The following is a 15383-nucleotide window of genomic DNA, read 5'->3' as shown; positions in this document are numbered from 1 at the left end:
CCTATTTATATTTTTTTTGTAGCGCAGATACTCTATAAAAAAGATTTGTCCGTCCGTTCTACCTAGACGCCTATCAATTAGGTTTAAACGGACTAAGAATAAAAAGAATTTCATGATATTCCATTAGGTGAAATAAACTAACTTATATAGAATAGTTAACTTTCCACCAAAATGTTACAGTTGCCATACAATCATTACACAAATTAATTTAGTATAAACGGAAATTTGTTTCATTTAAAGATATTTGGTGGAGGCGGTTTCAATTTTTAAATGGTTGATACTTTGATTATAACATTGTATTTAGTCGGCTTAGGAATTCAAATTCCAAAATTCATTCAATGCACAGTGGGGCAGATAGGGTTTAAGAATAGTTTCGCGGGCTAGGAACGTTATTTCTGGTTCCAATAGGGGTTATATCCTAGCTCTTCTAAATATGTTAAAATCGAATGATTTTCAATATTTTCTAAAAATAAACAATTAGAAAACATATTTGAAACAAAATCAAGTTCAAATTTGATTTATACCTTGATTTAAAGACACTGGATAGTTCTTTTTTAGATTACCCGAAAAGTGATCACAGTAGAACTCAGTTTTTTAAAGGGTTGCAGCGATCTATAATTTGTTCTTTATCATACCGAGTTTAATATAGGACAATTCTATCATGCCTTAAGTAAGAGTAAGAACTTTCCATTACGGACCAACCGTAAATGTAGATGCTGTTCGTATTGGTGCAAAAAATGGGGACAATTTTTAAATTGATTTGACGGGGCTGTTTATTTACGTCACAAGTGAGGGGAAAGAAAAGGGAAGGAGGAAAGAAACCCCCTAGAAAAGAGATGGGGGTATGACGTCACACGCCAAAACAATTTGAAATTTGTCCCCATTTTTTGCACCAATACATACAGCATCCTTTTTTCATATAGTTATAAAGGTATCCCACTGTGGGCTACAATTGAATCAAGACAAAAGTAAGTGCCGAGCCCTGGGACCTATGTAGGGTGAAAATAGACATAAATCCTTGATGATTCCAGGCGGAGACAAAATATTTTAGCGGGGTCTTTTGGTTTTTTTTCAATTTAAAGTTCTGAAAAATATTGAAAAAAATATGAAAATCTTTAATAAAAAACAAACAAAAAATAATTTTCAATATTTTTTTTTACTAAAAGATACAAACAACTTATATAAATACTATAAGCTTTAAAAAAATCACAATTTTCAAATTTAGACTTTCAATATAAAGATTTGTAGAAAAAACCTAACAACAAATTCTAACATATTTCTGATCAACATAGCAATAAAACGTCTTTTGCAAAATCTTTTTAATCAAAAATAAATAGCACTTACTAAAGACTTTTTTTCATTTAAACTTATACTTTTCACATTATTTAACTTTAAAGATTGATTTTTTCTAAAAGAAAGGTTGCGTGATTTTTTATTCATAATTAATTGCCTAATTTTGAGATTCAGATAAAAAACTTTACTACTTTATATTACTGGATAATCTTATAGCAGCGGCTACGCCTCTAGAGGCATATGAGGCCCTTGGGTTGGGGGGGAAGTCGAACCCCCCTTACAATTACAGTTTTTTTTAATGAATAAGTCAAAAACATTTATTTTGGAAAGTTAATTCTCTTGAGATAGTGGTGGTACCCTTTCCTAAAATAGTTATAAACCTTACCAGGACATATGAAAAGCTACCATGTAAAGGAGAACCATAGTTCACAAAGACTCACATAGAACCTGTTACTTTATTATAAAGATACAGAAACTCTACAATCAGTGTATGTCTGTTTGTTCATCCGTCTGTATAAAAACAATACAGAACATATTTATTTTGCTATAGCGGATACGCCCTTAGAGGCCTTTAGGGGCACTTAAGAGGAGAAGAAGGGGTTGAATTCAACAACTATATTTTTATTTTAGTCTTAAAAAGAAAAAGGTTTTTTTTGTGAGTTGTGGTCCTTTTTTAAGGGGCGATTTCTCTTCTCTTTCTCAAAAGAAGTTATAAACCTTCCAAGGACCAATGAGAAGCTACATAGTAAAGTAAAAAAGAACCATATCAGTTCTTAAGCATCAGAAAGATGGACAAACAGACATCAATCTATTTTGTATCATAAATAGTGCTTTAAAGCAGGAAAAAAAAAATTTTCCTATGGTTTAAAAGTTATATCCCTGTATAAAAAAGATAGGATGTCCGTGTGTTTTTTCTGTCTGTGCCTAAAGTTCTTGCTAACCGCTGGACCAATTTGGTTCTTCTTTATTGACCTATCTGTTAGACTGATAATAGGATCAACATATTAAGGAGTAGTTTAGTGTCTATTAATCCTTATATAAAAGTAACAGTTTCTGTGTCTGTCTGTTTGTGTGTGTGTGTGTGTGTGTGTGAGGGTGTCTGTCGGTACCGAAGATTCTTTGTAACCGCTTAACTGATATAGTTCTTCTTGGTTCAAGTTTTTCATGGTCCTGAGAAGTTTTGAGTTTAGAAAAATTAGTTCCTATCCAACATTTAAAAAAAACTTTTTCTTTTACATACTAAAACTGAAAGTAGGGAAGGGGTCAACTTCCCCCCACTTGTCAAGGGCCCCTAGATGCCTCTAGGGGCAAAACCGTTAGTGATAAAATAATTTTTATCTTGAATTATAATTAAATTGTTCTTTTTCCATTTAATAAAATATAATTGTAATTATCAACCTCAAAGAATAGTAATTAAAAATGATCAATGGTTCTTTTTTTTCTATATAGCTTCTCATTGGTTCTTGGAAGGTTTATAACTTATTTTGGGAGGGTACCTCCACCATCCTAGGAGAAATCAACCCCTAAAAAAGGACCCCATTTCACACACAAAAAATAACATTTTCTTTTTAAGTCTAAAATAAAAATCTAGTTGTAGAATTCAACCACTTCTTCCCCTCTCAAGTGCCCCTAAAGGCCTCTAGGGGCGTAGCTGCTAGTACCAAATAAATATATTCTGTAATGTTTTTATACAGACAGATGAACAAACAAACATACTCTGATTGTAGAGTTTCTGTGTATATATGTATCTTTATAATAAAGTAACACGTTTTATGTGAGTCTTTGTGCACCAAGGGATCTCACTAACCACTGAACCAATATGGTTCTCCTTTACATGGTAGCTTCTTATATGTCCTGGTAAGGTTTATAACTATTTTGGGGAAGGGTACCATCACTATCCCAAGAGAATTAACTCTCCAAAATAAATGTTTTTAACTTTTTCAATAAAAAAACTGTAATTGTAAGGGAGGTTCGTCTTCCCCCCCAACCTAAGGGTCCCTATATTCCCTCTGGAGGCGTAGCCGCTGCTAGTAGAGTATCCAATGATATAAAGCAGTAAGGTTTTTTATCTGAATCTCAAAATTAGGCAATTAATTATGAATAAAAAATCACGCAACCTTTCTTTTAGAAAAAATCAATCTTTAAAGTTAAATAATGTGAAAAGTATAAGTTTAAATGAAAAAAAGTCTTTAGTAAGTGCTATTTATTTTTGATGATAAAGATTTTGCAAAAGACGTTTTATTGCTATGTTGATCAGAAATATGTTAGAATTTGTTGTTAGGTTTTTTCTACAAATCTTTATATTGAAAGTCTAAATTTGAAAATTGTGATTTTTTTAAAGCTTATAGTATTTATATAAGTTGTTTGTATCTTTTAGTAAAAAAAATATTGAAAATTATTTTTTGTTTGTTTTTTATTAAAGATTTTCATATTTTTTTCCATTTTTTTTCAGAACTTTAAATTGAAAAAAAAACCAAAAGCCCCCGCTAAAATATTTTGTCTCCACCTGGAATCATCAAGGACTTATGTCTATTTTAACCCTACATAGGTCCCAGGGCTCGGCACTTACTTTTGTCTTGATTCAATTGTAGCCCACAGTGATCCAGATTTTCTGTTAGAAGAGAAGTCAAGTCAGTCAGTAATGGAAGCGGATACTTTTCAGAAATGCAATGCATCAGTTATGAATCATTCTTCAAGCATCATATGGTCTTTTAATTATAATATATAAGATTTGTGATAATGCTGGGCAAAACAAAATAGGAATTAATACTATATTTTTTTTTTGTTCATCGTGGAGATTTGTGCGTGTAATTATAAATTCAATTACTGCACAAGATCCGACTCTAATCCGTTTAACAGTTTATTAACAACTAGCGGCTACGCCTACAGAGGCCTCTAGAGGCACTTGAGGAAGGGGTAGTAGTAATTCGATAACCCAATTTTTTAATTTAGATTTAAATACAAAAATAAAAAATTTTGGAGGGTAATTTTATTCTTGGGGTTCCCTTAGGAGGATGGTGGTCCCCCCCCCCCCCCCGACATATGTAAAGGGGAACCATATCGATTCCGCGGTTAGCTATATTCTTCGTTACAAACAGAGAGATATCCTGTTACTTTCTTAAATATGTCGACAAAAGTAAAATATAGGAAAGTAATTTCGACCTAACTTCAGAAAATGTCATTTTTGACCATGATCCCATCTAATGACAGAAAAACAAGGATGACAACATCCATAAAAGCGAAGCACTGAAACGGTAGGAAAACGGACATAAACACTTCTATAGTCAACATGTTTAAAATAGACCTACGGACATTTTGGTGATGATTATAGAGTTGCTACGCTTTCTAAATCGTACCTAACTATTAAAGGAATCACCATGCAAAATTTGAAATCGATAGGACAAATCTAACATGCCTAAATTAACGAAAAAAGCTATCCGTTATGGACGGACCGACCCTAATTATGGAAAAACTTCACTTTTAACAAGTATGACAACATCCATAAAAGCGAAGCACTGAAACGGTAGGAAAACGGACATTAACACTTCTATAGTGTCAGAACTGAATAATTATAATATAAATGTTTAAGAGTTAAAGCAAAATTGTCATGAATAAGGTATAACCAACAAGCGAAATAAGTCTAAAATAATATTTGGGGGGCAAATGGAGAGGTCGTCAATTTTACGATGTGTTGCCCCCCAACGACAGCTGAAAAACACGTATAGGTGTCGTGATTTATTTCCTAATTAATTTTGTTATTGGTAGAAGCTGCAAAATTGTAAGTAAATTTGTTGAAAAACTGCTTGATTCAGGATAATGTTTATGGACATACTTACATTTTTAGGACTTGATTATAGAGTTGCTTTGCTTACTACATTATACTTTATTGTCCCAGGAATCAATATACCAAAAATCAGATCAATCGGATGATCAGATCACATATAATTTTGTTGCTAAAAAAAATCAACATGTTTAAAATAGACCTACGGACATTTTAATGATGATTATAGAGTTGCTGCGCTTTCTAAATCGTACCTAACTTTTAAAAGGAATCACCATGCAAAATTTGAAATCGATAGGACAATTCTAACATGCCTAAATTAACGAAAAAAGCTATCCGTTACGTGCGGACGGACCGACCCTAATTATAGAAAAGCTTCGCTTTTAAAAACATAAAGGCTAATTTGTTCGTTATTGCATATTGGCTACAAAAAAAGAATGATTCTTTTGTGAGATGAATTTTAAGGGTACTTCGGTCAAATCATAATTACCTAAGAATTGCTCGCACTATCCAAATCCGTTGAGAGTTTTAAAATAGAAATATTTTTTTTTCGAAAATGACAAAAGTTGGAACCGGGGCGGTAATTTCCAAAAACTAATAAAATTAATTTTTTAAACTAAAATTTGCATGTTAATTGAAAAATTTCTCGTCTTTTGAAAAACATGTTTTTGACTTAGTCCGATCCTTGTGATAATTTTTGTGGGTAATCCCTGTAACCTTTCCTAATTATGATTTATTATGCTTGTTTGCCCGATTTCATCGATTTTTTTTTAGGTTGAAAAATTACCAGAATTGCCCCCCTATGGGGTAATTTTCGGTAACTGCTGTGAGTCCAATTTCGACCAACTTCTAAAAATTCTAGGTTAACGTCCTATTAGGAACTGATAGAGATTTCTGTAAGCTAGTTATTGGTCTTGGTTTCCTTTGAAAATATTAATATTTACCACATTTTTCCCCCAAAAAACGAAAATTATCCCACCTCACCCTATTTCTCGTTTACACCTATTAATATCCTGTGGATTAGATAAATAAATATTCTCATACCTATAAGTAAGGGGGGGGGGAAGTTTTGACACATTTGCGTAAACAGGGAGTATAGGCTTTATCTTTGGACTGAGAGTATAGGTTATTAGGGATAAAATCATTCTTATATGATGAATTTTCCCAAGTTTTAAGATTTTTTGGATAGGCCTCCAGGTTCCGGAGCTCCAGGCCTCCAGGTCCTCTCTGTACAGGTAAAAATGAAAAAAAAAAATTTTTTTTTGAAGAATTAGAAGTCAACTTATGAAACAAAATATGCGTTTTTTTCTTCAAATATGTGAATAACATTCAAAAATATGCATATTTTGTTTCATAGGTTGACTTCTAACTCTTCAAAAAAAAATTTTTTTTTTTAATTTTTACCTGTACAGAGAGAACCTGGAGGCCTGGAGCTCCGGAACCTGGAGGCCTATCCAAAAAATCTTAAAACTTGGGAAAATTCATCATATAAGAATGATTTTATCCCTAATAACCTATCCTCTCAGTCCAAAGATAAAGCCTATACTCCCTGTTTACGCAAATGTGTCAAAACTTCCCCCCCCCCCCATGTTAAATACGTTTAATTAAGCTATCCTTCAAAGAAAAAAAAGATAAAAAGAAAACCTACTTAGGACTTGTAGAGTAGCTTTTCTACCAAGAAAAAATATAAATAATAAACTGTAAATTTTTATTATGTTAAGAAGAATTTTCATCGTCACTTGAATCATTATAGTTTGACAACATTGACATTGGATTAAAAGTACTGGAACCAGATTTTTGGGTCGAGATACTAACTTCTGGCGAGACATTGTTATCTGTCGCTTTGTCAACATTAACCGTGGTTTTATCACCAAAATCACATTTGTCCGTATTATTTGTATTACATAAATTTGTTTTCTTCCTTACAATTCCAAGATCTTTGATGCTTTTATTCGTAAATAAAGTACTACTTGGGCTCGAGCAAGAAGCTACAAATCCTCCAGTTTTTAACATTTTTACACTTTCGGATTTAGCGGCTTTTAGGATAATTTCTTTAGCAGTTAAATCTGATGGTGTTGCTTTTACACGATCTGAAGTAAATATATCTTGATGTTGAATAGTTTGTCTGTCTTCCTTAACTAAATCTTCAGCATCTTTACGAGATTGTAAACTGAGGAGCTGGGCAAATTTAACATCCTCTGGGCATTCATCAACGAGGTCCATATCAAGACTTGCTTTCTTTAGCAAAGCCTCATTCTTTGCTTTCTTCTCCAATATTTGCTTTTTCTTTTTTCTAAACTTATCTCTTAAAATTCTGTTGGCAAGATAATCATCTTTGACGCGATCCTTAATGTAAAGATAGCATTTAAATATATTTAAGAAATCTTAATCTATATTCAAACAATATAGATTAATAGACTATAAAATTTCAATTTTATTAAATTTCGTCTTTGTATTATAACATTAACTAGATCGATCATGTCCATAACTAGCGATGCTATTTCATATAATCAGCTAACCATAAAGAAGTTAGAACATAAAAAAAAAGAGAATATAATAAAATCATGCCAAAAAAGGGTGGTGTGGGGGGGGGGGGGGGGTTTAAAAATATGTGGTTTGGAGAAGAAAAATGTAAAATTTAAGAGAACTGAAAACAGTATTTTCCATTTTTCTCCCCTCCTTGGTGAATAAGATAGAAAAATATGTGGGAGGGGGGATAATATGAATAAAATAAAGAGTTCTGAAATTATTTCTCCCTTCCTTGCTGGAAAAAACTAGGAGGGGGAAACATAAAAGTTTTGCAGCAAGGGAAAAAAATTAATCTTGTGCAGATAATACATCCCTGATTTTAAATGCATGGATATTCAAAGATAATTTACGTTAAAGACCGGCCCACAGAATCACTTATTGAGTAGCTTCGATACTAAATATGTTTCATTAATCAAAATAATCAATAAAAACTCAAACCTGAATATCTGATATTTGTACAATTCTAGGTGCTGCGTCGTCTATCTTCCCTTTGTCATTCTTCTCATGTTCAAGTTTGTACATGGCATCATCAGCAAGCTTGCGTCCTACAGACTTATCATCTGGCACCACCTGACCATTCTCAGTAGGATCCCATCTTCTCTCCTGTCTGCTGGCACCCTCTACTATTACATAATCCAGGTTTGCTGGATCTGTTTTGATTGAGAAATGATTGGTACACAGGTGACATTTCATTCGAAATTGATATATTGGCGTTGTGTAATACATTCCTACCTAAAATAAAAAAAGAAGCTTGAGTTTAATTTTTAAAACTGTATTAACAAAGTGTAAAGTAGTCAATCTTAAACCAAGTAAAATACATAGGCAGTTCTTATAACATATGCATTAAAAATTAAAAATGCGTGAAAACGTAGTGCTCATTTTTCAGACAGCGAAAATCGTAATGTAATTAAAAATATAGTTCTGAATTTACAAAAGTATTTGATAATAGGTGAAAGGCGTTTATCAAATATTTTCAGCTGTGTTAAGACAATTTCGTTTAATTTCTCACAATAAAGTGATTTGTGTTCAATTACAGACTCGTTACTACAAGACTACGTTAAAAATATCAAGTAGAATTTAACCTTATTAATTAGGGATGGCAATCCGTATCCGGAATCCGCCCAATTTTTGGCCAATTTTGGAATCCGAATCCGTTTTTTAATAGCGGATTCCGGATTCTTAATTGGTAAGCTAAAATTAGCGTCTTTAGTTTTTTCATTCAACTCCTCCTCTTTGAAGGTAAAAATTTTCATCAATATATATAATATATTTTAAAATCTGGTTCGATTCTCGGAAGTGAATTATAGAGAACACCAAGAACATTGATTTTTAGGACACATGCAGCACTTAATTCTTTAAAAAATCCTTTTAAATATTGCTAGAATCTGGATTCCGAATCCGGAATCCGCCAAAATTAAGAATCCGGAATCCGCAAGAATCCGCCACTTTTTTTTGACGGATTCTTTAAGAATCCGGAATCCGAATCCGGCCCAAAAATTCGACGGATTTCCATCACTAATTAAAATGGTTTACCTTTGTTTTTTCTGCATTGTATCTGACACCCATACCAATATGTTTCTTACATCCTCCGCACCAGATATTATACGGCATCTCAAACCGGATGATAAGAATTCCCCTATCAAGTTTGCGAGCACGTTCTCGTAATGCGTGCACTCCATGGTAACCGTTAAGGGAACCGTGCTTCTTAGGATCGAAGTCAGGTGGATAATAAAAGTTTTGTCCTTTTCGTTCTCCCATTTTTGTTTATTCTGAAAGAAAAACAGCTTCAAAGCTCCTGGATTGTGCAAAAATTGTATGCAAATTGGAGAAAACTAAACATTAAAGCACCTTTTATACTAGACAAAATTTAAGAGAGTTAGGTGATCCTAATGTTTTTACAAGATTAATACAAGCAAGCATTAAACTTAAGTACGTTTTTTTAAATATCACATTTAGTTTGGTGCCTGTTGGATCTTCTGCATCTGAACCTGAATTTCCTGCATCTTTTCTCTGGCATCATCCTGTTTCTTATCCAGATTCTTCATTTGTTCTTCCTTTCTCTTCAGTTCTGCGGAAATATAACTTATTCTCTTGTCAACATTTGTCTTGGCTTCGGCCAAGTCTTGAGTAATTAATGCAGGGCCAATAAGTTTAAATACTTTGCAATCGTCTGTTGCTAGATCTAGTTCTTCTTTCACCTATACAATACAAACTATCATATTTATTCTTTAATATTAAATCAATTTTAATTTTTGGTTATATTGTGAATTAATTCTTAGTCTATGAATCTATGTAAAGAAAATTTCCAGGTGTCATTTTTAATTGCAAGCTACTAAAATCCAGTGTCCCTGCTAAAATCTACTACTTTAATTCCCCATATTTTTCCCAATATCTTTGTTGATTTTTGTCCGATTTTAAAAGATAAAATAATATATAGTCTTTTTTATTTCTGCATATTTCCCCATATCTTTGGTAATTTGTGTTCGATTTGCAAAGTTTTTGTGGATAATACTAATAGTAATAAAATTAAATCCAGTTTGTACCTAATTTATTTTTACCGTCATTCTTTCAGTCATCATGGTAAATATAAATATTAAAAAATCTTGAGGAAGATTTCGTGATTTTTCTACAATAAATCTGTTCATTATTTTAATACTCTCTAAAACTTCTTGTCCGTATAATTACTCAAGATTTTTTTGCTTTGCTACTTATGGATGTTGTCCTCCTTGTTTTAATACAAATAGGGACAAGACATCCTTATTTATCGAGTAAGATTGGGCCGGATATCCGGTCATTTTCAATATCCTGCCGCATACCGGATATTGAAACTATCCGGCAATATAATCTTTTATATTATACAACAAAGATCCCTTCTTTTTAAATTTTAAATGGATGTATTTTTTTACTTTTGAAGCTAATTGAATATTTTTTTTGTAGAAAATGTTTAGGTAATAATCTGAAAATTTTATGTTAGAAATCTCAAAACACAAGGGAGAGGTCATTTTCTAGTAAATCCCGTAAAGGTGTGTGTTATAAGGCCTAAAAATAGTAGTAGAACGATAAGGTGCTCTAGATATATGTATTCCCTATTGAATAGAACAATAGGGAATTTTTTTTTTTTTTTGATAACCGTACCTGGATTATCTAAAAAAAATACGAAATTTCTATCAAACGCTTTGTTTGGCTCAAACTGACAAAAATTTTAAAAAAATATAATTATAATAATAATGTTTTCTATAGGTACAAGGTAAAGGTTAAGAACAATCTATACCATTAAACAAAGGAAGAAGTCATTCTTTACAGGTTGATTTATTATAATTATATTTTTTTTATTTGTGTCAGTTTGAGCCAAACAAAGCGTTTGATAGAAATTTCAGATATTCCAGGTACGGTTATCAAAAAAAAAAAAAAAATTTCTTCCCTATTGTTCTATTCAATAGGAAATACAAATATATAGAGCACCTTATCGTTCTACTACTATTTTTAGGCCTTATAACACACACCTTTACGGGATTTACTAGAAAATGACCTCTCCCTTTTTGATAGTGGCTGCTGTACTGACAGCTGCCAGCCGCCGCAACCGGCAAGCAGTTAAACAGTGGCAGATTTTTTTGAAGAAACTTTTTTTCTCTACTTCTATATCCGGCCCTACCCTAATAACAAGCCCCAATTATGGTAATATTTACCTGTTTATTCTCATTTAACTGGCTATCCAATGTTTGTCTGTCTGTCAGGGCTTTACTGTAATCTATTGATTAAAGACATATCATATTTACATTAAGGGTGTAGGAAAAAGTAGATGGCTAACTGTAATATTTCCAAGAGATTTTGTTCAGAAAAATAAGTTAAAAGATTTATTCTTAATTTTTTTTCAAAATAAGACAGGGGTGTATATTCTGCATGGGATCCCCGGCTCAGGGGGGGGGGGAAATAAAAAATAAGTGGTTGGAGGGGAAAAAAATGTAAAAAATAAGAAAACTGAAAACATTTTTTCCATTTCGCCCCCCTCCTTGGTTAAAAAAAAACTAAAAAAATGTGTGGTAGGAGGGATAAAATAAATAAAATATAGAGTTCTTTAAATATTTTTCTATTTCCCCCCCTACTTTTTAAGAAAAATCTAGGGGGGGAAAAAATAAAAAAATTTGTAGCAGGGGAAAAAAAATAAATCTTGTGCAGAATATACACCCCTGAAATAAGATAAAAAGTGCGTGGAATGTCAGAAAAAAAGTTTTTATTAAAATGTCTGCGTGAAGTTAATCTTTTAGGCAAAAATATGGACAGCTTTCCTTTTTGAATGCTTTGAAGATTTTCTGCAGCTTCTTGAAACTGTTTCTGTAGCATTTCTACAACATTCATTTTTATCTGAAAAAAATAGGTTTAACAAAAATAATCTAAAAAGAAACATACAAAAGTTAAAATCAAAACTGTCATCAAGCCACAAACAATTTTAAAAGAAAGATTTTTAGAAGTTTAAGGATCCAAAAAAATTGTAATTATGCCAAACAAAAGGACATAAAACAAGGGGCATAAATGATACGATAAAATACCTTATTTTAATTTGGTATAACTTGGTTTCATTTTAAAATAAAACAAATTGACCATCAAGTTTCTCATAAAGCTGAATTAAAACACCGTCTGGTTGAGATGGCAATATTTCAACAAACAAAGATCTTCCATGCGGGGATTCCAGATAGGCCTTCACCTATACAAAATAAAATATCATTATCTAAAGTCTTTGTTGGTTTGAACAGATAAAATTAATAAGTCAGGAGTAACTTTACAAGATGCATGGATAGTATCCCCAGAAGTAGGGTAAATTATTGCAAATAAGATTAAATAATTTTAAATCTACGCGACACAAATACAATTACGTAGGATCCGGCGTCTGTCAATTGTTATTTTTAATGATCAATTCAAAATTGAGAAGCGATAAGAATATCAAACAAATACCTTATCAAGAAAGTTTGGATTTCGCCATTGTTGCGGTAATCCCTTAATTGCCAGAGGAGGAATATCTTGTAGCGAGGGAACCAACTCCTTGACATCTGTAGGTCCAAACTTGCTAGTTAATATTACTCCAAAGTCAATGAGATACAATGAGTAGACATCTTCATCTCTATCATTAACATCTTCCTCTATGATACGAGCTCTGACCCACCCATACTTACTTGATCTTACACCAATTAGCTTTCCCAAATTCTGCCTCAATGTTCTATCCAACCTTTCATTTCTAGGTTCTTCTATGAGTTGGGTAATATCCTTAATACTGTATTCTTGAAAGTCATCATTTACACTTTGTTTGATTACAATAAGATCATAAGGTGGTGAATATCTCAAGTATGAAATAGCAACCTTTTCTTTCTGCTTTTCATTTAGTAACTTGGAATTGCTTTGGTAAACCTTAACCTTTCCACCGCCCTCTATGTGTTTATTTTTGAGGGGACAAAAATCTCCTTTAGGGCATTTTCCATATAAAAGGAACTTTGGACAATAGTCATCTTTGTCGCTTCTGCCCATGATAGCAACTTCGGGGTCAGTATCAAGATTTTCAACTGTGTTCTTGCGGTCATAAAAATCATCAGCCATTGGATCCCAATAATCAGCAATGTTTACCCCGCTGTCATCTTCACCAAAATCATCAAAATAATCATTGTCATTATTATCAGAGTCAGATTCTAAGTAATCTCCTTGAGTGAAACCAGATCTTATCATAATATCCATAAGGTTTGAATCTCCAATTATAACGTGAACATAGAAAATATTTATCAATTCATCAAATCTATCGACGAACATCTTAATTCCCTGTTTGTGAACTAGATTTCTGTGAATGAATGACTCAGCGCTACTCTTCAATTGATAATCTCCTAAAAAGAACAAAATTAAAGAAATGTTTAAGGAATATCTTAGTTTATGAAAATTGTTATTGATGGCGGAGAAAGTGTAAAATAATGAAAATATTGCTCATTTCAGCAGTTAACCACCTATAACCTCGTTATTTTGATAAACCTTTGTCAACCCAAGCGGCCTTCCAAAGCTCTTCCAAATTTTTTTTTCTTAACCTAGCCTGTGAAAATTAAAACCAAAGAAAATACCTGACTTAATCTAATAGGAAGGCGGGTGGTTAACAAGCAAAATAAAATATTCTTAAAGCATAGTACAAAGTATTCACTGCTATAAATAATATTAAGCACTACCTTCATTTGCCATACAACAATGAAGAGCGAGTCCACCAGTAGTACTAGCAATACCCTGTGGAAGCCATGCTAGATCTGAAGTAAGAGCTCTTCTTACCCCTCCATAGTCTAGTAAATACACACTGACACTTGTAGAAGTTGCATCCTTCAGTAACTTTACACGAACCAAATCCCTGTCCTTGGATTTTAATGCCCAACATGAACCGGTTTTAAGAAGATCAAGCGAAATCGTTTCAAAATTTTGCCAATCAGCTTCCGAGAGTGCTTTCGTGATTTCATTCAAAAGCATTTGTCCAGTATTTGTTCGAATAAAGAAATATTTAGGTCCTAAATAATATGATGTATATATATTTGTAGCTCCGGGTGGAAGGAAAGTGAAATTTTTCGAAACAAAACTTAAAACAAGAAAACTCAGTAAAATAAGTTACAGCAGTGAGAATTATACCTTAAGCTTTGATTGAGTACAATCTGAAACTAAGAAGAAAAACGGCATTACCCACTCAAGTTTTAAAAGTACATATATCTCGCCAAATTAGAGGTTGGATCTACTGCAGTTCACGGTAAAATATTGCTGGTAACGAATATTGCCAACAATTTATGAATTTAAAAGGATTCTAGCTGCCAAACGGCTGAACGTACAGATCATGCCCGCACACTGTTTTAGGCGGCATAAGAAGGCCTACAAATAATCTGAAATGGCCATAAATCTATAATGCAAAATTATCTCGCAGTGCAGAGAAATGCGCGAAATAGGCCTATTTAACGCGTTTTTTTTCTTTTAAGCTTTCCCCATGCATCATTGGATCTTAGCTATTCCAGATTATTTGCAAGCCTTCTTATACCGCTTAAAATGGTGTGCGGGTATGATCTGTACGTTCAGCCGTAAGGCAGCTAGCAGCCTTTAAAATTCATAATTTTTGGCAATATTTGTTACCAGCAATATTTTACCGTACACTTCAGTAGATCCGAAGATTTATTTATTGTTTCTAAAAGTTCTTGTCTTGTGTATTTTTTTTCCTATTCCTAAGCTTTGCTTGGCTACCCAGTACCAATATAATGACCTGACCAAACAAACGAAAAACTACTTTTTTCTAAGGGGGGGGGGGGGGTTTAATGCAACCATCTCGTAATCAGTGAGCAAATGGCACTTACAATTCGAATTTCAAACTGAAATTTTGCATGAGTAATCCTTGGTAGGTCTATTTTCCCTAAATCAAACAAAAATTTGAAAAAGTAACGGCTAACGGCTCAGCCGTTTAACCGTTTTTTGGCTAATTTTAGCGCAAATCTGCCATAAATTATGTAGGAATCAACTTTTTGAAACATATTTTTGCTTTAAATCATGTGAAATGATACAAAATAAACATTTTTAGATTTCTAGTACCAGCAACTAGCGTCTAAAACCGTTTGAAAACGTTTTGGAGCAGCATAGAGTATTATGTGGAGATAGGTTTCGTGATGATTTCCCTTGAAAATATTTTTAAAAATGGCTAAACTGCTGAGCCGCCAGCCGTTAGCTGTTACTTTTCCAACTTTTTGTTCAATTTAGGGAAAATAGACCTACTAAGGATTACTCATGCAAAATT

The 15383-nt window shown here is 32.7% G+C and overlaps 3 protein-coding genes across 3 annotated transcripts; all 3 read right to left on the bottom strand.

Moving 5' to 3' along the window:
- Nucleotides 1–6768: 6768 nt before the first annotated feature.
- On the bottom strand, nt 6769–9361 carry LOC145316624 (coiled-coil domain-containing protein 130 homolog). Its single transcript, XM_080157267.1, has 3 exons — nt 9137–9361; nt 8042–8335; nt 6769–7420 (listed from the first exon to the last, which is right to left on the bottom strand). The coding sequence occupies exons 1-3, from the start codon at nt 9359–9361 to the stop codon at nt 6791–6793; spliced, it is 1149 nt and encodes a 382-aa protein (XP_080013393.1). The 3' UTR covers nt 6769–6790.
- Nucleotides 9361–13929, bottom strand: Pfdn6 (prefoldin 6). The gene is made up of 4 exons (XM_080157269.1): nt 13926–13929; nt 11892–11967; nt 11290–11353; nt 9361–9801 (listed from the first exon to the last, which is right to left on the bottom strand). The coding sequence occupies exons 2-4, from the start codon at nt 11957–11959 to the stop codon at nt 9556–9558; spliced, it is 378 nt and encodes a 125-aa protein (XP_080013395.1). The 5' UTR covers nt 11960–11967; nt 13926–13929; the 3' UTR covers nt 9361–9555.
- LOC145316623 (uncharacterized) lies at nt 11959–14157 on the bottom strand. The gene is made up of 3 exons (XM_080157266.1): nt 13798–14157; nt 12554–13467; nt 11959–12305 (listed from the first exon to the last, which is right to left on the bottom strand). Exons 1-3 carry the CDS (start codon nt 14084–14086, stop codon nt 12183–12185), a joined length of 1326 nt encoding a protein of 441 aa, XP_080013392.1. The 5' UTR covers nt 14087–14157; the 3' UTR covers nt 11959–12182.
- Nucleotides 14158–15383: the final 1226 nt, after the last annotated feature.

This window comes from Acartia tonsa, chromosome 4 (assembly GCF_053477335.1).
Source record: "Acartia tonsa isolate MP-2025a chromosome 4, ASM5347733v1, whole genome shotgun sequence".
NCBI lineage: Eukaryota > Metazoa > Arthropoda > Copepoda > Calanoida > Acartiidae > Acartia > Acartia tonsa.
The sequence above is the reverse complement of the archived record's forward strand: the minus strand, read 5'-3'. Positions and strand labels throughout refer to the sequence as shown.